A 20,342-nucleotide genomic window follows, 5' to 3' on the forward strand; every position below is an offset into this window, starting at 1 on the left:
GTTTGATGGGTTAAATGCTCCTGTGCAGTTTAAATACAGTGGAAGTCAAACTACTTTGGAGTTAGGATCAAATCTTAGCCCAAAAGCATCACCACCTTACATTGAGATCAACAACCATTTAAAATGTTATCAGGGTCCAAGTTCATGGTCAAGTTCAATTTTATTGTCAAAGATACTGAGTTGCAATGAGAATGTTTGTTTAGCAAACACTTGAGCTAATCATCCCATAGATAGTCCATCAAGTAAAATACAGTACAGAGTCTAAAGTTGCAGAAAGAGAGAGAGATCTGATAATACAGTGCAAAACCCCTGGCACCTATGGGATTGATAGATGCTGGAAAAGTGAGTGTTCTGGTTGCTTAAGATTGGTGAACTCATGGTGAAACATGCCATTTTGAACTTCTGTATTTTTTTACCTATGAATTTTCCATGATTTTTTTTTGCCAGTTGCTTGAATTCCAGATAACAGGAGCTTTACTGTGCAGTATAATTTTACCAGTGTGATAGAACGAGAGGTGGGGGGGTTGGCGGGGGGGAGGTGGGGTGGGGGGTGGGAGGTGGGGTGGGGTGGTGGAATGAAATGGGGAGGAGTGGTATTGCTCGTCAAGGAAAATATCACAGCTGTGCTCAGGCAGGACTGCCAGAGGGTGGAGCTGAGGAATGGAAAAAATATGACCACACTCATGCGGTTGAACTATAGACCGCCAAATAGTCAGTGAGATTTGGAGGATAAAAATCTGTAGAGAGATAACAGACAGTTGCAGAAACATTAAGTTGTGATAGTAGGAGATTTTAACTTTCCACATATTGACTGAGACTCCCATACTGTAAAAGGGCTATATGGCTTGGAGTTTAACAAATGTGTTCAGGAAAGTTTTCTAAATCAATATATAGAGGAACCAATACTGGATCTTCTCTTAGGGAATGAGACAGGATAGGTGATAATTATGTGTTGGGGAACATTTTGGGTCCAGTGATCATAATGTCATTAGTTTCAAGTTAATTATGGAAAAGATAGGCCTAGGCTTTGGGATGAGATTCTAAATTGGAGAAAGGCCAATTTTGAGGAAATGAGAAAGGGTCTAGAATGCGTAGATTGAGATAGGTTGTTTTCCGGCAAGTATGTATGAGGTAAGTGAAGCACCTTCAAAGGAGAAATTTTGAGAGAACAGAGTTTGGATGTTCCTGTCAGGATCAAAGGCAAGGTTAAAAGGTTTTGGGAAACTTGGTTTTTGAGAGATATTGGGGATCTGGTTTGGAAGAAAGAAGTATATAACAGGTATAGGCAATATGAAGCAAATGAGGTGCTTGAGGAGTATAAAAAAAATGGAAGAAAAATCTCAAGAAATAAAGCAGGAGCGCTAAAAGAAGACACGAGGTTGCTTTGGCAGATAATGTGAAGGTAAACCCAAAGGGTTTCTACAAGTATATTATGAGTTAAGTGATAGTAAGGGGAAAAATTGGTCCCATAGAAGATCAGAGTGGTCGTCTATGTGTGGAGCCTCATGAGATGGGGGAGATCTGAAACAGATTTTTTGCATAAGTATTTACTCAGGAAACTGGTACGGTGTATAAGGAAGGAAGGGGAACAAACAGTAGAGTATGCAACATATAGACATTAAAGAGGAGGAGGTGCTTGCTACGTTACAGTGAATAAAGGTAGATAAATCCCTCGGACCTTGAGGGAGACTAGTGTAGAAATTGCAGGGACCATGGCAGAAATATTTAAAATGTGCTCAGCTACGAGAGAGGTGCCAGAGGATTGGAGTGTAGTACATGCTGTTCCATTGTTTAAAAAGTCTCCAAAAGTAAACCAGGAAATTACAGGCCAGTGAGTCTGACATCAGTAGTAGGTAAATTATTGGAAGGTGTTCTAAGAGATTGGATATACAAGTATTTGGACAATCAAGGGCTGATAAGGATAGTCATCATGGCTTTGTGCATGATAGATTGTGTTTAACAAATCTTATAGTTCTTCGAGGAGGTTACCAAGAAAGTAGATGAAGGAAAGGTTGTGGATGTTGTCTATATGGACTTTAGTAAAGCCTTTGCCAAGGTTCCTTATGGGAGGTTAGTTCAGAAGGTTGTAAATTTGATTCCAAATTGCTTTTATGGGAGAAGTCAGAGTGGTAGTGGGTGATTGCTTCTCAGACTGGAGACCTGTGATTAATGATGTGCCTCAGGGATCTGTGCTGGGACCATTGTTGTTTGTTGTCTGTATCCAGTGATCTGGATGATAATGTGGTAAATTGGATCAGCAAGTTTGTTGATGACACTAAGACTTGAGGCGCTGTGAACAGTGAGGAAGACTTTCAAAGCTTGCAAAGAGATCTGGACCAACTGGAAAAATGGGCCAGAAAATGGCAGATGGAATTTAATGCAGACAAGTGTGAGGTGTTGCATTTTGGAAGGACAAACTAAGGTAGTACATAGACAGTAAATGGTAGGGCACTGAGGAGTGTAGCGGATCAAAGGAATCTGGGAATTTAGATACATAATTCCCTGAAAGTGGTGTCATGGGTAGCATGGATTAGAAGGTCTGAATGGCCTGTTTTCAGTACTGTAGTGTTCTATGGTTCTAAGTTCATTTAGGAGTCTGATAACAGTGGGAAAGAAACTATTCTTGAACCTAGTGGTGCATGATCTCATACTCATGAATCTTCTTCCTAATGTGAGGCGGATGCACGATGATTTTGGTACTGATATTTTCTTACTTTGGTTTAATTTTAGGAATTGTCTAACAGGAGATTTATCAAAATCCATGAGTTGAAAGATTCTTTCTGCAGTGAAGACGAATATCACAAGGGCCTACATTAAGACCCCAGTGGATGCGATGGCTCTATGAACTGGAGGTATCAGCTCTGGGAGCTGCAGAGAGTGGAGCAAATGTTAATCCCTTCAGCAAACTCTTTGGAGTTAACATGAAAAGGAAACACAACACACTTTCTAATTCATATTTCTTAAAGTATCTCTTCGTTTTGTATGTTCCTGGGGCAGAAATGTCATCAGTGAAGTTAATGCCCAATCTTTGTTCCTGGGAGAGTATTTAGGGTCAACCATGCACTAATAGGCCAAATCAAGGAGGCATAATGACAACCTATGAGTAAACCAGGTGGATCCATTGAGTTTATGGTCATCAGCTGGCCTTGATCTATTGTTGCTTAAATTTGGCAATATATTTTATTGGGAATTGAAAGTCTGGATCAGTACATGCATCAAATTTCAACATGAAAGCAATACTCTTTAAAGTAGCTATAAATGTTAGCAATTATTGAATGAGACCATTCACAAAACAATGCTGGTGACATGGATCTCTCATTTGCTTATTCTTCAGAGACATTTGCACACAAATCTCATATTTCTTTGCTTGTAGTTCCCCCTGAGAGAGATCTGTGGATTGGATGGGGTCTTCCCCTTAGAGTTATGTGCATTGACTAGGGTCTGTTCCTCAGGGAGAGATCTGTGCATTGGCTGGGGTCTGTCCTTCAGAGAGAGAGAGAGATTTGGGCATTGACTGGAGACTCCATCCTTCAGCGAGAGAGAGAGAGATCTGTGCATTGACGGGAGTCTCTGTCCCTCAGGGAGAGATCTGTGCATTCTGTTCCTCAGAGAGAGAGAGATCTGTGCATTGACTGGAGTCTCTATCTCTGAGGGAGAGATCTGTGCATTGACCGAGGTCTCAGTCCCTCAGGGAGTGATCTGTGCTTTGACTGGGTTCTCTGTCCTTCAGAGAGAAATCTGTGCATTGACTGGGGTCTGTCCCTCAGAGAGAGAACTATGTATTGTCTGGGGGTCTGTCCCTCAGAGAGAGATCTGTGCCTTGATGGGGGTCTCTTGGTCCTTTTCTCTTTCTTTTTTTAATGCAGAAATGCCTGAACCATGTGACCAGAGAGAGTCCTATCATTTCAACCCTGACGCCAATTTAAAGGCATGTGTACTTTGCTGTTTGACTGTAAAAGGTTTGGCATGAAATTAGTAATATCAGCTCAGTTGCTATTAGGTCCTGTATGTAACAAGCTTTACTAATTTTTGGATGAGCAATGTGATGTTTAGTTTAATTGGCTATGTAATATTTTCAGTGAAGTGACTGTGCCTTTATATATAATGGAACAGCTGGTTAATGCTGTGACTAAGACTTTGCCTTAAATTAAAGAATTGTCTTCCAATCTGGCTCCGAGTTGTGTTTCTTTTATTCCCATGCACCGCACGCCATTACCCAGATGACCACAAAGATCTCTGTAAAAAGGCTGAGGTTAGGCTGCAGATTCACTCTGAACTAATTCAGTGCCTTGAAGTGTAGTGGCTCATTTCTGCTTATTTAAAAATGGTACATTTCCTTTAATGAAGGATACCAGTGGACTTTTACCACAATCGAGTGAAACACGAACGTCTGCAGAAGCTCTGATTGTCATCAAAATCCAGGGCTGCTGGAGGAACTTGGCTGGTCTTGAAGCGTCAAGGTACAGTATATTACCGCCATTTCAGGGCTGAATTTCTCCAGCACCCCTGTGCTTTGACTTTTAACAAGATATAATTGTTTTTCTTTGTTGGGATCTTAGATTTCACTGCATGCTAACCATTATTTCTTAGTTTAGTTTATTTGCCACATTATTACCTGGTGAAGGTTCTTCGGATGGGTGACGATAACAGTTGCTAGTGCCCCATGTAAGATGACCTATGGTTATTCATTCGATCTCACCTCAACAAATATCTCACCTCATCAATGTTCTTTTACCTTCTGTGTAAATGAGCCCTTCTTATACACCCTCAATTGTGTAAAGTCAAAATTAGTATTTATGACTGATGGCAATTTGTGGCCTTCTCTACGTCGGAGTTACTGATTGTAGATTGGGAGATCGCTTCGCTAAGCACCTTCCCTCTTCCCACTTCAGTGACAGAGACCTCCCAGTACCCAACCATTTAATTTCTGTGTCACACTCCAATACTCACAGGTCTGTCCATGGCCTTATGTACTATCCCACCAAGACCACCTCCAAAATGAAGGAACAACATCTGATTTTCCATTTGGGCACTCTCCAGCCAGATGGCATTGACATCAACTTTTCCCGTTTCTGCTAACCTACTCTCCTCTCTTCCCACCCCCTCCCCTCACCTTACCTTCCCCTTTCCAGTTGTCCTCCCCCACTTCCCTCTCTATTCGGCCAGCCATCCCTCCTCTCCTTGATGACTGCTGTCTCCACTCCCTCCCTTCTCCACCTATTATTACCTTCTGCCTTTGGGATCACACCTCCCATCTACTCTTTGTTCGGATTCCTGCTGACATTTTTTCCATACCTTGATGAAGGGCTCAGGCCCGAAACATCAGTTATGCATTTTTATTTTTACCATATAAAGGACACTGCTTGACCTGCATTGTGTTTTAACTTTTTTAAATTTTAAAGCAAATTCTTGTGTCCAGGTTCTTACTGAATATTGCTCTCATACTACAATAGTTTTCAGTAGGCAGAGGGAGAGGAAATATTTCCACTTGTGCTATGCTGTACCAAACAGGATGCGATCTCATTGAAACTTGAGATTCCAGCATTGATGCTGAGAAGATGTGTTCCTCGTGGTGCTGAGTTTCAGAATAAAAGAGCACCATTTAAGATGGATTGTCTTCTTGCAGAGGGTGTATTTAGAATTGTCTACTCAAGAGAGTTGTGGAGGTAACGTCATTGTGTACACACCACTTCTGTGTTCAGAAGTGTCAAATATTTAAATTAAGAATAAAATTATAGCATGGTCGAAACAAATTCTGGTCATTTAAACCCACGCAGCTCAATTACACCCAAATTAATCTACAACCCCATGTGTTTTTTGGTGGTGGGAGGAAACTGGAGCACCTGGGAATAACTCGCGCACTCATGGGGAGAATAACAAACTCCTTGCAGACAGTGACAGATCCTAACCTGGGTTACTGGTGCTTTAATAGCATTGCGCTAACCGCTATGCTAATCGTGCCACCAAATCTATTTATTTATTTACTTGTCTGCATATCTATCCATCCACTTATTGGTCTGTACACCTATATATCTATTTATTTATTTATTTGTCTATTTGTTTATTTATTTATCTATCTATTTATTTCAGATTTCAACAAATTAAAGCATTTTGGATTTGTTTTGATTCATTTATTACTTGGAGAATAGAACACAAACCCAGAGCTGATTTTGTTTTTGAGTTTTGAGCCACTTTAGTCTTCGTGAATTGCATGACTTTATTGAGGATTGAAATCCATCCTTAGCCGCATAGACCAAATGGGATTTAGATTACAGCTTCCAAAACTAAACTCCCCTGAAGTCAGGGGAAACAACATTATGAAGCAGCTTCTAATATAGTGCTTTTAGCAAGAATGAATTTCTATCCCAGGGACCTTTTAATTATTTTTCACACATCATTTGGGTTGCAGTAGCTCTGGTCTAGCACTGGAGGGTGAAATTGCTTCACATTTGGGTATCATGTTGAATTGTGTCATCCTATTAACCAGGCTGTGCTGAAAGATTTCTATAAAAGTTTGATTCTGATTGCAAGCAGGACTTGTATTTTGGCAGCTTCTTTTACAACTTCAAGACATTTCAGATTCTTTGATGTACCTCAATAACAACATTGCCTACTTCACAACAGAATGAATTGCTGGAATCAGCACTGGAAAGTTTTGATACTGTGAGATTAGTTTACAAATGCGAGCAAAAATAATTTACACTTGTTACTTTAGGGTGTCCCAGAGAACAGGTCTTAGGCTGCAAATAATGTTTTTTCTGTGCTAAAATGCCCAGAGTTATGGTTGGATTAATCCTTGTTGACAAAGAGAGGGTTGTGATTATCATTTCTAGATGCCTAAAAATTAAAATATTTGGTTCTTAAAGAAACACATTATACAAATTAATTTTGACATTCTCCTGGTGTAAAACTGCTTCAATAACAAAGCAGATTGGATACAGGTACTTCAGTCTCAATCTACGTCCGTGCTGCAGACATTTCCTTCATCAGGCTTGTGCCACGTGACGTCACTCTTCACCCAATATATTATTTTCCAAACACCAAATAAGCTGGAGCTCAAAACCAAGCAACAATTGTGATGTTAGTGGTATGGGTAGAAAAATATTTATTTTTCTTATTTCTCAGATGGGGTGATATTTAGTGGAGCAAACAATGAGTAATGCAGTGAGTCAGCCAGAGGTAGAAGTGGTCAGTCAATGTTCCAGGTTGGTAACCTTTATTGAGGCCCTCTGATAGATGCTACCTGACCCACTGAGTCCTTCCAGCAGCTCATTTTTTGCTCAAGATTCCATTATCTGCAGTTTTGGTATTTCTATTTTTGATATTTAGTGATGTTGTAAGGTCCTCCATCAGCCAGCTCCCCACCATGACTACCAGCCACCCCACATCTCCATCGGGCACACAGAACTCAAAACGGTCAACCAGTTTACCTATCTCGGCTGCACCATTTCATCGGATGCAAGGATCGACAACGAGATAGACAACAGACTCGCCAAGGCAAATAGCGTCTTTGGAAGACTACACAAAAGAGTCTGGAAAAACAACCAACTGAAAAACCTCACAAAGATTAGCGTATTCAGAGCCGTTGTCATACCCACACTCCTGTTTGGCTCCGAATCTTGGGTCCTCTACCGGCATCACCTACGGCTCCTAAAACGCTTCCACCAGCGTTGTCTCTGCTCCATCCTCAACGTTCATTGGAGCGACTTCATCCCTAACATCGAAGTACTCGAGATGGCCGAAGTTGACAGCATCGAATCCACGCTGCTGAAGATCCAACTGCGCTGGGTAGGACAGGTCTCCAGAATGGAGGACCATCGCCTTCCCAAGATCGTGTTATATGGCGAGCTCTCCACAGGCCACCGAGACAGAGGTGCACCAAAGAAGAGGTACAAGGACTGCCTAACAAAATCTCTTGGTGCCTGCCACATTGACCACCGCCAGTGGCCTGATATCACCTCAAACCGTGCATCTTGGCGCCTCACAGTTCGGCGGGCAGCAACCTCCTTTGAAGAAGACCGCAGAGCCCACCTCACTGACAAAAGACAAAGGAGGAAAAACCCAACACCCAACCCCAACCAACCAATTTTCCCCTGCAACCGCTGCAACCGTGTCTGCCTGTCCCGCATCGGACTTGTCAGCCACAAACGAGCCTGCAGCAGACGTGGACATTTTCCCCTCCATAAATCTTCATCTGCGAAGCCAAGCCAAAGAAATCAATATTGGGACCTATGCACATCCCACTGTCTGTTCATGATTGAGAGAAAAGTTTGTTGGGCCCCTTTTCAAAATTCATGAATGATATAAAACTTACTATAGTAAATAATGGGTGGTCAATGAGCTGATACTGGATTCATGATAACACAGAAAGCAACATAATTTGATCTGTAGAATGGGTAGAGGTCAAAGCACAGAAATGCTGGAGGAACTCAGCTAGTCTCACAGCGTCCATAGGAGGGAAAGATATATTACCGATGTTTCAGGCCTGAGCTTTTCCTCAAGATGTGAGTGAAAATAGACAAGCATCTGAATTGAAGGCTGGGGAAAGAAAGGGGGACAAATGGGAGGGGAAAGAGCATAGACTAGCAGTTTGAATGCAGTCTCCCACTTCCATAAATTTTGAAGTTGAGTATCCTGCATTTGGGAACGTCACAGACGTCAGGACACCCAAAATATAACGAGATAGACTCGACCTGAGAAATTGGCCCTCGTAATCACTGATTCTTCCCTGCACTCAGTGGTTAAAGGTGCCCAGCTCCACTGCTCTCCAATGATGTGCTCACTGATACCCATTCTGGATTTTGCAAGCACTGCTTGGCTCTAGGCCTTACCAAAATTTTGCTGCTATTCTAGTGGTGTGGTGAGAGTGACTGCCCTTGACATAAAAACACACAAAATGTTGGAGTCAAACAGTGTCCTCTATATAGCAAAGTTAGAGATATATAACTAATGTTTCTAGCTTGAGGTCTTCATTAAAGTATAAGAAAATACAGACAGGCATCCGAAGAAAAGAGTAGGAGTGGGTGGGGGGGGAAGGAAGGCAGGGTGGCAAAGGCAGGAGTTAAAAGGTGGAGAAAGGAGAGAGGGGACAGCCACAATGAGGGCGAGGGGGGATAGCTAAAATTTGACCACATCTGGTATCGGAGCACGCTGGTAAAACTAAAGTCAAAGAGCATCATCAGCGACAAAACATTCCAGTGATTGAAATCATACTTGCACAAAGGAAAGTGATTATGTTTGTTGGTCGGTCACATCAGTTCCAGGAGATCATCAAGGCAGTGTTCAAATGATGCCACGATTGACCATCCTGCTATCTGTTAAGATTCAACAGGAAGGTGAGAGATGAGTAACCACAGTGGATTTCGTGCATGGTACATGTGGTCAAAATGGAGCTGTTCATCAATGATTAAAATTGTTTTAATTTCAGTCATAACTTTTTAGTGAATTAAACTGCCCATGCCTGCTGCATCCATCTAAATCATTCAGGTAGTTACTGGTATGTGGCAAGTGACAGAAGAAAGAAACTAAATTAAAATTCAATAGCATCAACATCTGGGAAGAACCATTAACCAGGAACACAACTGGATCATCCACATCAATGCTGTAAAACAAAAGCAGGTCTGAGGATGTTCCCCAGAAGCCATACCTAGCATTGAATAACTTCCTGAAATTTAAAACCTTTCTCCCCCTGCACGGCACCAGTCAAGACTGTGATGGAATACTCTGCAGAAGAACTCTTTTCATCTATGTACATTCAATTATTTATAATATGTGTTTTATACATATATATGAGTCTACGCTGCTGAAGATCCAGCTGCGCTGGGTGGGTCACGTCTCCAGAATGGAGGACCATCGCCTTCCCAAGATCGTGTTATATGGCGAGCTCTCCACTGGCCACCATGACAGAGGTACACCAAAGAAAAGGTACAAGGACTGCCTAAAGAAATCTCTTGGTGCCTGCCACATTGACCACCGCCAGTGGGCTGATCTCGCCTCAAACCGTGCATCTTGGCGCCTCACAGTTCGGCGGGCAGCAGCCTCCTTTGAAGAAGACCGCAGAGTCCACCTCACTGACAAAAGGCAAAGGAGGAAAAACCCAACACCCAACCCCAACCCACCAATTTTCCCCTGCAACCGCTGCAACCATGTCTGCCTGTCTCGCATCGGACTTGTCAGCCACAAACGAGCCTGCAGCTGACGTGGACATTTACCCCCTCCATAAATCTTCGTCCGCGAAGCCAAGCCAAAGAAAGATATTGCACACTTACCCTCCATCCCAAATTAAATTAACAATATTTTAATAAAACCATTCAAATATGCTGCAGATCTCTTATAGTCTGACCTCCATTTTAACAGTCATTTGCACAGTACCCCCAGGCATAATGTTCAGATGATCCATCATTATCACTAGGCCATCCATTTCTTCATTAGCAATTATCATTTGTACCAAACAACAACGGAAACCATCTGCGATTCCATGACGACATCTTCCTGTGAAGACAATAACATATACATTTTCTCTGAAGATCCCGGTCCTTCTTTGAACTTGTGGGGAAACCTCTTTAGTGGCCGACTACATTTCATTGAGCAAGAGAATAAGGGGTTTATTATCTGTGTAGATGGTTTCAATATGTCCATAAATGGGCTTATGGAATCATTAGGCATTTTTTTCACATCGCCAAATCTAGGCAACCCCCCTGGGACCCAGGTGCAGTTCCCAGGAAGGCTGTCCCTACGGATCTTCTACACCGCAACCTTACTTACCTGGAAAATCTATGACAGGGCATTTTAAGGGGGGAGGGGTTCCATCCCCAATGATGACATCACAAGTGACAGGTTACACATTGACAGGAGGAAGAAAAAAGAGTTAAGACATTTGCAAGCGCGGTATAGCTCACAACCCTAACGTCGAGGTACTCGAGATGGCAGAGGTCGACAGCATCGAGTCCACGCTGCTGAAGATCCAGCTGCGCTGGATGGGTCACGTCTCCAGAATGGAGGACCATCGCCTTCCCAAGATCGTATTATATGGCGAGCTCTCCACTGGCCACCGTGACAGAGGTGCACCAAAGAAAAGGTACAAGGACTGCCTAAAGAAATCTCTTGGTGCCTGCCACATTGACCACCGCCAGTGGGCTGATAACGCCTCAAACCGTGCATCTTGGCGCCTCACAGTTTGGCGGGCAGCAGCCTCCTTTGAAGAAGACCGCAGAGCCCACCTCACTGACAAAAGGCAAAGGAGGAAAAACCCAACACCCAACCCCAACCAACCAATTTTCCCTTGCAACCGCTGCAATCGTGTCTGCCTGTCCCGCATCGGACTTGTCAGCCACAAACGAGCCTGCAGCTGACGTGGACTTTTTACCCCCTCCATAAATCTTCGTCCGCGAAGCCAAGCCAAAGAAAAGATAGAGTGATGAAGGAACGATTAATAAAATATACACTTTAACCCACTTGTTTCACCATCAATTGAATCACTGTAAGTTGGATTTTCTAGCAGTTTGGCAGTTGGAAAGGTGGGGGGGTGGGGGTGTCAGTGTTATTTTATGTAGTATTCCAACCGGCTGTTTCTAGATTGGGTTGTAAACTGAATGAATTCTCCACCCCAGCTTCGCAGAAAGCACGGAAGGGGACAGCAGGGCAGGTTTAAGGAGATCGGAGCTCACAGAAGAGAAATTGTGATAGGCACAGGGTAGAGAGAGAGGGAGGTGTGGAAATTACAGCAATGGGCATTGAAGTGGAGATGGGCTGGATGCCTCAGGTCGAACCTGTATGCATTTGTTCATTCTCCTCTGAACTGTTTTAATGTTGGCTGAGCACTACAGAAATATAAGACTTTCACTTGGGTGCCTTTAACGGGCTCCACAATTCACTGTTGCGGTGTGTTTGGTTTTTTTAATCATGGGCTGCAAGCGTTTAACTCACTTTGACACTCTCACAGAAATCAGTGAGCCATTTGGCTGTTTGCTGTCAAAATACTCTGTGGTTTAATTCTTTATTTTAATTGCCTACGTGATGCACCCATGCAGATGCTGACGTCACTTAAGCCTTCCCAATAAGTCATTTGTTGATGCACACTGCCAGAAGGGGATTGGCGGGTGAACTCGACCTAGGTCTCAAAGCGCAGTCGATTTTGACTGGCCCTGCCTGGTCCGACCTTTTCAAACCATAGGATTCCTGGGTCAAATGGTCTGGTTTACCCAATTGATCACGGTGGTGTGAAAAGGCCTATTGTGCTCCAAATATGAGAGCCAAATTTCCTTTCTCCACATGAGAATGCATTCTCTCTGCTGCTGTGAGCTTTCCGGCATAAGTCGAGTTGGCTCTTTAGAACCATCATCCATCTGGTGGGACAATCACAGAAGCAGCACCATGGAGTAATGCATCGAGTAGGAGAGCAGCACATCAGCAGATCGAAGCAATTCTCTGGAATGCACAAAAGACTTATCTAGATATTCAGGCCACCTCCATTCACATTCTTTTGCAACAATTGGTGCAACGCAGCTCAGAGTGCTGCCAGATTTGGCAAGGATTGAAGCTCATAATAAACCAATCCCAGATGTGCCTTCAGCTCAGTTTCATTGAGCGGCGTGGGAGCATTGTTAATGGTTTTCACCTTTTCTTGAAAGTGGGAATCGTTCTTTAGGAACAATGTGCTGCCTGGCGTATGATGCCGCTCCTTCAATGTGTTCCTCTCTGGAGGCTCCTGTAAAACAGGACATCATCCAAATAAGCATCACATCTGGGAATGCACTGCAGGAACAATCCATGGTTAACTAAAATATAGCAGGTGAAATGCTGAAGGACAATCATATATATGTAAAAATAAAATGTGTTGGCATTCAAAAACCCTTTAGAAATAATCTGGCCTATTCTGGCTATTCCTTGAAGATGGGCTCAGGCCCTAAACATCAGCAATGTATCTTTGTTTCCTATGGACGCCGAAAAGTCCGGCTGAGTTCCTCCAGCATTTCAGTGTGTTTTTACTTTCATGACAACAATTGGTGGTTCAGCTTTGTTAGGACTTTCATGAAGCATTGTTAGGGTCTTCACTTCCTTCCTGTGGTGAAAATGGTGAAAAACCTGGACATTTTGAATGACTTCCTAGAAGTTTTTTTTTCCCATTCTCTTTGCTCAATTTTACACTTCTTAACAGCTCTGACAATTGTCAATTTCTGTGATAGAGGGAGTATTCAGATGACATGTTTTCCTTTGCTGTGGAGCTGCCTTTGTTTACCATTTTAACACCATGTTCCATGTGCTTGGGGACAGGGTGTTTGTTGTGTAATGCTTGCTCTTTACATGGATATGCCAGTCTCATTTGCAATTCCCTCATGCTTCCTTGCCAGTACGCTTTGGGACAATTTTCGTCGTGATCTCAAAATCCAGATTCTGGTCATCAGGACTTCTTTCATTCCAAACACTGACTGGTCCTTTGGCACCTTGGCCATAATCCAATCTCACATGAAGTTCCTCAGTTCAGCCAGGGCCTCGGAGAGGAATTTCATTAGGGGGTACAAAGTTTATTTCGGGCCCCCTTCTCTTCTCCACTAGTCATCCTGCTTTTAGCCAATACAGTTTTATGCCATGAGCATAATGCCAAAAATGGCATGGAAGATGAGTGAGGGGTAGAATGGAGCGCTCTGTTGATTTTATGCTTTTGACACCTTATGCTCCTATATTCCCTCCATGGTAAATATAAATAAATATAAATAAAATAGAAGGATCAAAGAGAAGAAAGCACCTTTGTTTTGAACACTGATTTTGAGACAGTACAGATAAGAATTCACATTGAAACATCCTTTTATATTGCAATGTGGATCAGAACACAAAAGACAATTATTAGCAAAAAAAAGATAGGCTTTGTGTTTAATAAAAGAGCTTTCCCGGCCTTTTTTTGTGAAAAATGTTGAATCACAGCATGAAAATTAATTGTTTTGGCAATGTTTGATTCAATACTTGGTCTGGCAAATTCCTGAGACATTGTAGACCTTAAATAATCCTTAATATGCTTCAGTTTGCTAAATGACCTTTCTGCCGAAGCTACTGTTGCTTGAATGGTTAATAGTATTCTTAAAGATAACACAAACATTTTGAAACAGATCATCAACTCTGTTAACAAGTTCAATAGATCTAATGGCTTTAACTGTTCATTTACATAATTTGCTTTATGTACTGAGGGTAAATGTTGCATTTCTTTTCCAAAATCATCACCGTTAAGATCTGCAGGATATTGCTCTGGTAAAGATAAAGCTTTTCTCTCCACATCAGACAGGATGAGATATTTCCACAAGGATTTAAAATTTTCTGCCAGTTGCTTAACAGCATTGAAGTGGACTGTTAATCCTGCATAACATTGTCTACCAAAATGTAAAACACACGCTTTCTGAAGTAAGCCTCTTCTGGCATTTCATCTGTGTCATTCATTTCCTCCAAGTTAGCATCTGGTGTGCTGTCATCATACTCCACCACATCTAAGGGAGAGTTTTATTTCCATATTTAGGTTTGATGGAACAAATTTGGGTTCATTCCACATGGATTTCCAGTCGTTTCAAAGTTTTGTCAGATCTGCGAGGAGAGTTTCCATGTTTGCTTAATTCAACATTCAGTGTGGCATCTTTAGCTTGGATGACCTTGTTGCATATATCCATACCGGCTAATATTTTGTACCACCCAGCTGACATTAACACACAGGCAAAAGAAGTCACATATAATAAAACTCCTGGATTTCATTTGTTGTTTAGGCCATCAAATTTAGTTCAAGGAGGTTTACCAGTGCTAATTAAATGCCAGGCAAGTGAATTACAAAAAGCTTTATGCATTCAACATGATCTGACCATCTTGTTTCAGATATACCATGAACAGACCAATACTGTTTTGTAGTAATTTTCACCGCTTTTGACTGGAACCGAACAGGTGGTGTACAACTTGAATTGTTCTGAAAAAGGTTATTGTTTCAGGTATACATTCGGCACCATCATTTCCACATAAGTTGAGTGTGTGACAACTGCAAGGTGAAAAAAAAAATACTGTTGAGCATTGTTCTTGTATTTTCATTCATGTGCTGTTGTAATTTCAAGCCATATTTTCCCCATTATCATAGCCTTGAGCTCTGGAATCACTGAGAGGAATAGCATGTTCCTTCAATGTTTCAGTTAACAACTGAACAATTTCTTCCCCTCTTTTCTTGCTACCATCTGCAAACTTGAGAAATCTTTCTTGAATCTCATACTGTGTTTCTTTTAAAAGTACGTATCTCAAAAGAAATGTTGTTTGTTCAATTTGGGAGGAATCTGGTGTGGAATCTACTATAACTGCAAAGTACTTTTCAGATTGCCTCTCAAGTAAAATGTATTGTTTCACAAGATTCGACCATTCTGCAATAAATTCATTTTGTGAGCCAGGGGACAGATAATGAACTTGAAGCTGCTCACTCCTTTTCTGTGACTCCTCTACACTTAGCACATGTTCCTGAAGGATGGGATCCCCCATCGGGAGAGCAGTTCAATGAGTCCTAAAAAGTTTTCATTGTTTGAATCACCAAATCGATGGGATTAACCAGTAAATGCCAGACCATGTTCTCATAAGAAGAGTACAACGTCGATGATACACTTCTAAGATGGTGTCAACTCATGTCTCAGACAGCAGGCACCTTTTTAGTTCTCGCCAAGCTAGGTAATATTCTTTGTGACCATTGCCTTTTTCATGTTTTGGGATCCTGTAGGAAAGTTTTCGCCACTTCCCATTAGAATCCCAACCTTCAGGAGATTCTAGTGCAGACATAGACACAGAAGTGCTAGTCTTGACTGTCTTTTGCCAAAATAATCGACATAGAAAGCAATATAATGTTTGTTTCTGTTGACTCCAGTCAAGCCAGACTCTTACATGTAGTTCACCATTAATGCTTTGAAATTTCAGTATGCTTTCTGGGAAAACATGATTGCAGGTGTCTTTTGGGAATGTTTTAGGCAGAAGGATGTGACCATTCATAACATAATTTTCTTTTGCATTTTGAAATGGAAACTTGGTTGTGATACATCCAATGTCAAGGCCTACATTATGATGGCTCCTCTCATCTTCCAAATTCACTTTTGAATGTGCCTGTATGTCTGCTTTTTTCTATTTTCCATTTTCATTTTCTTCAACTGCCCTTTCATCAAAATCAACAGCTCTTTATTTGGGGATGAGGTTTCCACCAATTTCTTCTTGCTCCAATTTTACAGATGAGTTCAAAGAATTTTTTTTTAAGCTGCTCTTCATCCAATTTGAAAGAGCATTTGTTGACCCCTATTTTCATTTTCCTCTCATTCTTTCTGGTCTTTTCTGGGCTCCTGATTTGTGAGTATACATTTTTGGAGAGCGGACTTATAATTTATATTTTTATAGCTGCAAAAAAATGGGGGAAAAAAAGACAAAAAATATATACTAATGATTTAGTAGTAGTGGTAACAGTGGGTAGTAGTAATGTTATAAAAATAATCTTTGCACAGTTGACATGTTGGTTATTGGTTATCCAATAAAAAGGACCAATTAATTGTGGTCAATTATTTTCTATCAAGGAAGAAAAAAAAAGTTCTGTGGTGACTACATGAACAGCTCTTCTTTTGTTCCCCTGAGCAATGAAAAACATATCAGCACTGACGTGAACGACAGGAGATTTGTTGTAATGGAATAATTTTGAAAAGATCTGTGTGTGAGATCTGTATCTTCTTTATCAGATTCTCACCCACAGCTGCAGATTGGTTCTTGCCATGGTGTCGTGATCCCCACTCATCGCGACTTTGTGCACCACCATTACACTTCCCCTCATCACACATGCTCGATTCAGCACTCGCTCATGTGCGCGGGGAGAAACATGGCTGCGCACGTCAAAATGAAAAGATAAGTGCCTTTTCTGCCCCTTAATTGGTGCTCCATTTGAGGGTATAGGGCCTGCACCCCCAAATGGAGGACAAAATTAATGTCCGGTTTGAGGGCAGGGGGCTCAAAATCCAGACTCTCCAGCCTAAAATTGCACACCTGGCCACCTTACTCCCCATAGGCAAATGGGGACTCTTTGGCTGGCGGGGTGGAGGGGTTGATTTGCTCAAAATTTTACACAAATAAAAACACAAATACCAAATTCTATTAAAAAGTATTTTTTATCAATCAACGATGCATAGTTAGCACACAGGTGCAAACCATATGGTCGCCCACACTGCTGGAGCGAGTTCTCATCAAGGTATTCAGACCAGAAAAATTTGCATGGCAGGGCCAGTGCCAAACTATTTTGTGCCCTAGGCAAAACCTTTTATTTTGCATACATTTAAGTCTGTATTCCTTTTAAGGTGACTTAATGGCGTAACCAACCCGTCATGTTAGGACAATGTTTTGTTTAAAATCAGATGGAGAAACAAAAAGAAAACAGACAAACTGCTCATTAAGTATTTTTGTAATCAGTGCTCCTTCTTTGGGAGCCACGCTGGTTGAGGTCTGGGAGCCACACTAACTGGGGTCTGGGAGCCACGTGGTCGGGGTCTTGGAGCCATGCTGGTCAGAGTCTGGTTGGTCAGACAGCGTCCACCACCACCCGCTCCTGACAGCACTCGCTATGTGGTGCATTCTGCACGTGATCTTGCTCCCCCTGGGTCTGACCTCAGAACCTGGCTATGGTGTGCCACTGCCTTTCCCTCCACCCTTCCCCCTTCCCCCTGTTCTGGCCATCATCCCCTCTCTTTTATTCTGGCTTACCTTCAAAGTCCACTCTGCTGCCACACAGACACAGCGCTACTCCAATCAACGATGAGTCGATGACTGAAACACTGTGGCTGTTACCATTTGTGCCAGATGTAGGCACCTGCGCATTAGCTGCGCTAACATTTCGGGCCCACTGGGCATGTGCCTGCTGGTAGGGCCGGAATCCAGGAAGCAGGATGCTGCTGTGAGGGAAAGAGGGAAGGTGAGATTGTGCAGAGCCAGGGAGATGGAGACCTGAATCTTTCAGGTCTCTTTCTCTCAGGTTTGCCTGAATTTTCCCCACTGATTTGCCCGGGAGTCCCAGAACCCCTTTTGAACCCCAGGCCTGGGTACGATGTTTCCGCTGCACCCCCCCACCCCCAACATAGGCATTGAGTTCAGCTACAAGCTCAGCTGCTGCTTCAGTAAGTTTTCTTAGCTCAATTAACTAAAATCAAGCACTTGCAAGTTTTCACTTGGATCTGGGTTCGGGTGATTCTTAAATGTGCCCAACAATTCTTTAATCATTTTATTATAGGTTTCTCCTGGGCTCAGCAGGTTTCTGATTAAACTATATGTACGGAGTCCCTCCACACTAGTTAGAATAGACCTCTGTTTAGTTTCATCATTGATACTGTTTGTAAGAAAGAAATAAAACAATATCTCACAATATTCGACCCATGCCTGTGCCTGAGAATCAAATACTGCCATCCAGGTAGTTTTTGCAGCATTTTCCTTTCCATAATTATTAATGTAGACACCTGTAAGCCTCTTTGAAAAATTAGTTTTTCTTCAGTTTACAGGATCAATTTCTCCTGTTGACAATGAGTCACTTATTAACATATAAAAAGTTGAAGGTTGAGTTTCATCTGACAGGAAGGTTATTTTCTTCAAGCATGATTTGTCTAAATGTCCATAAACACAGTCCTTGTTCTTTGCAAATACCAGCTCTGATACCAGGTTCCCAAGAGCCAGTCTCCAGCAGCTTGCAGCCTGCAGCCTGCAGCCTGCGTGGACAAACCCTTGTGTCCTCAGCTGGCATGTCTATTACCATAAAGATCTTACACATTGCTATATCTCTAGGAACTATGACTACAGCACTAGCAAGTACAAGGGTAGCACGTTCATGGAGGCAGCATCATCGCCAGGTTCCCCTCCAAGTCACATGCCCTTATGGCTTGGAAGTATCTCAACATTCCTTAATTTTCTCCAGGTCTAGATCATAGAAGTTTCACACCAGTACTACGGTAGGGTGGCCTTTAGATGAGGGCTCAAAAAGGAAACTTACCACAACCTTCTCAAGGCCAATGGGCAATCAACACCAGCCTTGATTGTAACATCTATATTCTGAAAAAGTAATAAGTAAAAAAAATTAGAAAAATTACGCAATTTATAAAGGGGTCAGAAAATTTTAAAAATGGCATAGTTTAAAAAGGGGTCAGAAACAAAGAAGTACAGTGGGTCACAATTTTTAAAGTCAGCGGGACAAAATGAGAAGGTTTTCAAATATGTTTAAAGAATTTTTGATCCAATAAATAGAGGTATCAAGGACAATAGGAAATCTTACAAAGCAAAGCTCAAGACACAAGTGGAGTCCTGTAAGAAGGAGAAACAGAAGAGACAACCCTACAGGAAAGGTGATCACAGCAGCAGAGAAGTGAGGGGCTCAGTGGCTGAGAAACCCACACAGGCGACAGACGACTTTGTGGATGGGGGATCCGCAAGGGATGAGAGCTGCTGGAGACTGGCTCATGGGAACCAGGGATTGGAAATGGAATTTGATAGGCTGCGGAGAGAAAGAATGGTCCCCAAAGGGGCTCAGGCACTGAAGGCTTCCAGATCGTGTCGGAGGTTTAGATCTGGAGCTCAGGTTGCCGATAAATCGAGCAGGAATCTGTGCAGCTGCAGAGGCTGTGGGAACACTGGAGGTGAATCTATGGACACTCAGAGACTCTGAAAGTACTCTTTTTTTTTGCATCTCTTTCTCCTATTGTTAGGGTGCTGGGCTCCTGGCTATTCTTTGTTTGTCTTATGGCAGACAAAAGATTAAGAATATCATATATGTTATATTTTTAAAGTATTATTACATGATAATGGAAGGAATCTTGAATATTGAACCCTGAGTCAAGGCCTTGAAATTTGTGTGAAATTATTTATCTACATGATACCAGCTATTGCAAGGCTTCAATTATGTGAAGAGAACAGTTTATGGTGCTGTGCAGACAGAAGGATGAGATGGGGAGATTTAATGAAGGAATATGAAATATTTAATGGGTCGACAGAGAAAATTAAAAGAAACTTAAAAGGAATACAGACAGAAGTATGGACAATCAGAAGGAAAATGGCAAAAGTATTAGGGGTGAGGGTGAGGAAAACTTGTGAACTGAAGTGTGCCATTTGAAAGAAAGAGAAGTGGATTCATTAATAACCTTCAAAAGGGGATGGGAATCAAACATGAGGGTGAAAATGTGCAGGGCCATGATAAAAATAATGAAAAAATTGAAATGAATTGGACAGCTTATTTAACCATGTAGGAATGATGGGCAGAGCGGCTATATTCAGTGCTGCACCATTCCAAACTAATTAAGAATATCTGAGGTATAGACATGATTATAAAGCAGAGAATG

The 20,342-nt window shown here is 42.1% G+C and overlaps 1 protein-coding gene across 1 annotated transcript in view; it reads right to left on the minus strand.

The window, feature by feature from the left end:
- Positions 1-12,505: 12,505 nt before the first annotated feature.
- Positions 12,506-20,342, minus strand: part of LOC138742132 (uncharacterized) — a 56,697-nt gene continuing 48,860 nt past the window's right edge. Inside the window, exons 4-7 of the mRNA XM_069896315.1 lie at positions 19,004-19,062; positions 17,731-17,918; positions 14,365-14,474; positions 12,506-12,706 (exon numbers count right to left, since the gene is read on the minus strand). Of these exons, the coding sequence (XP_069752416.1) occupies positions 12,506-12,706; positions 14,365-14,474; positions 17,731-17,918; positions 19,004-19,062 (558 nt within the window). The remainder of the gene's footprint in view (positions 12,707-14,364; positions 14,475-17,730; positions 17,919-19,003; positions 19,063-20,342) is intronic.

The sequence above is a fragment of the Narcine bancroftii genome, chromosome 8, assembly GCF_036971445.1.
Source record: "Narcine bancroftii isolate sNarBan1 chromosome 8, sNarBan1.hap1, whole genome shotgun sequence".
NCBI classification, from domain to species: domain Eukaryota; kingdom Metazoa; phylum Chordata; class Chondrichthyes; order Torpediniformes; family Narcinidae; genus Narcine; species Narcine bancroftii.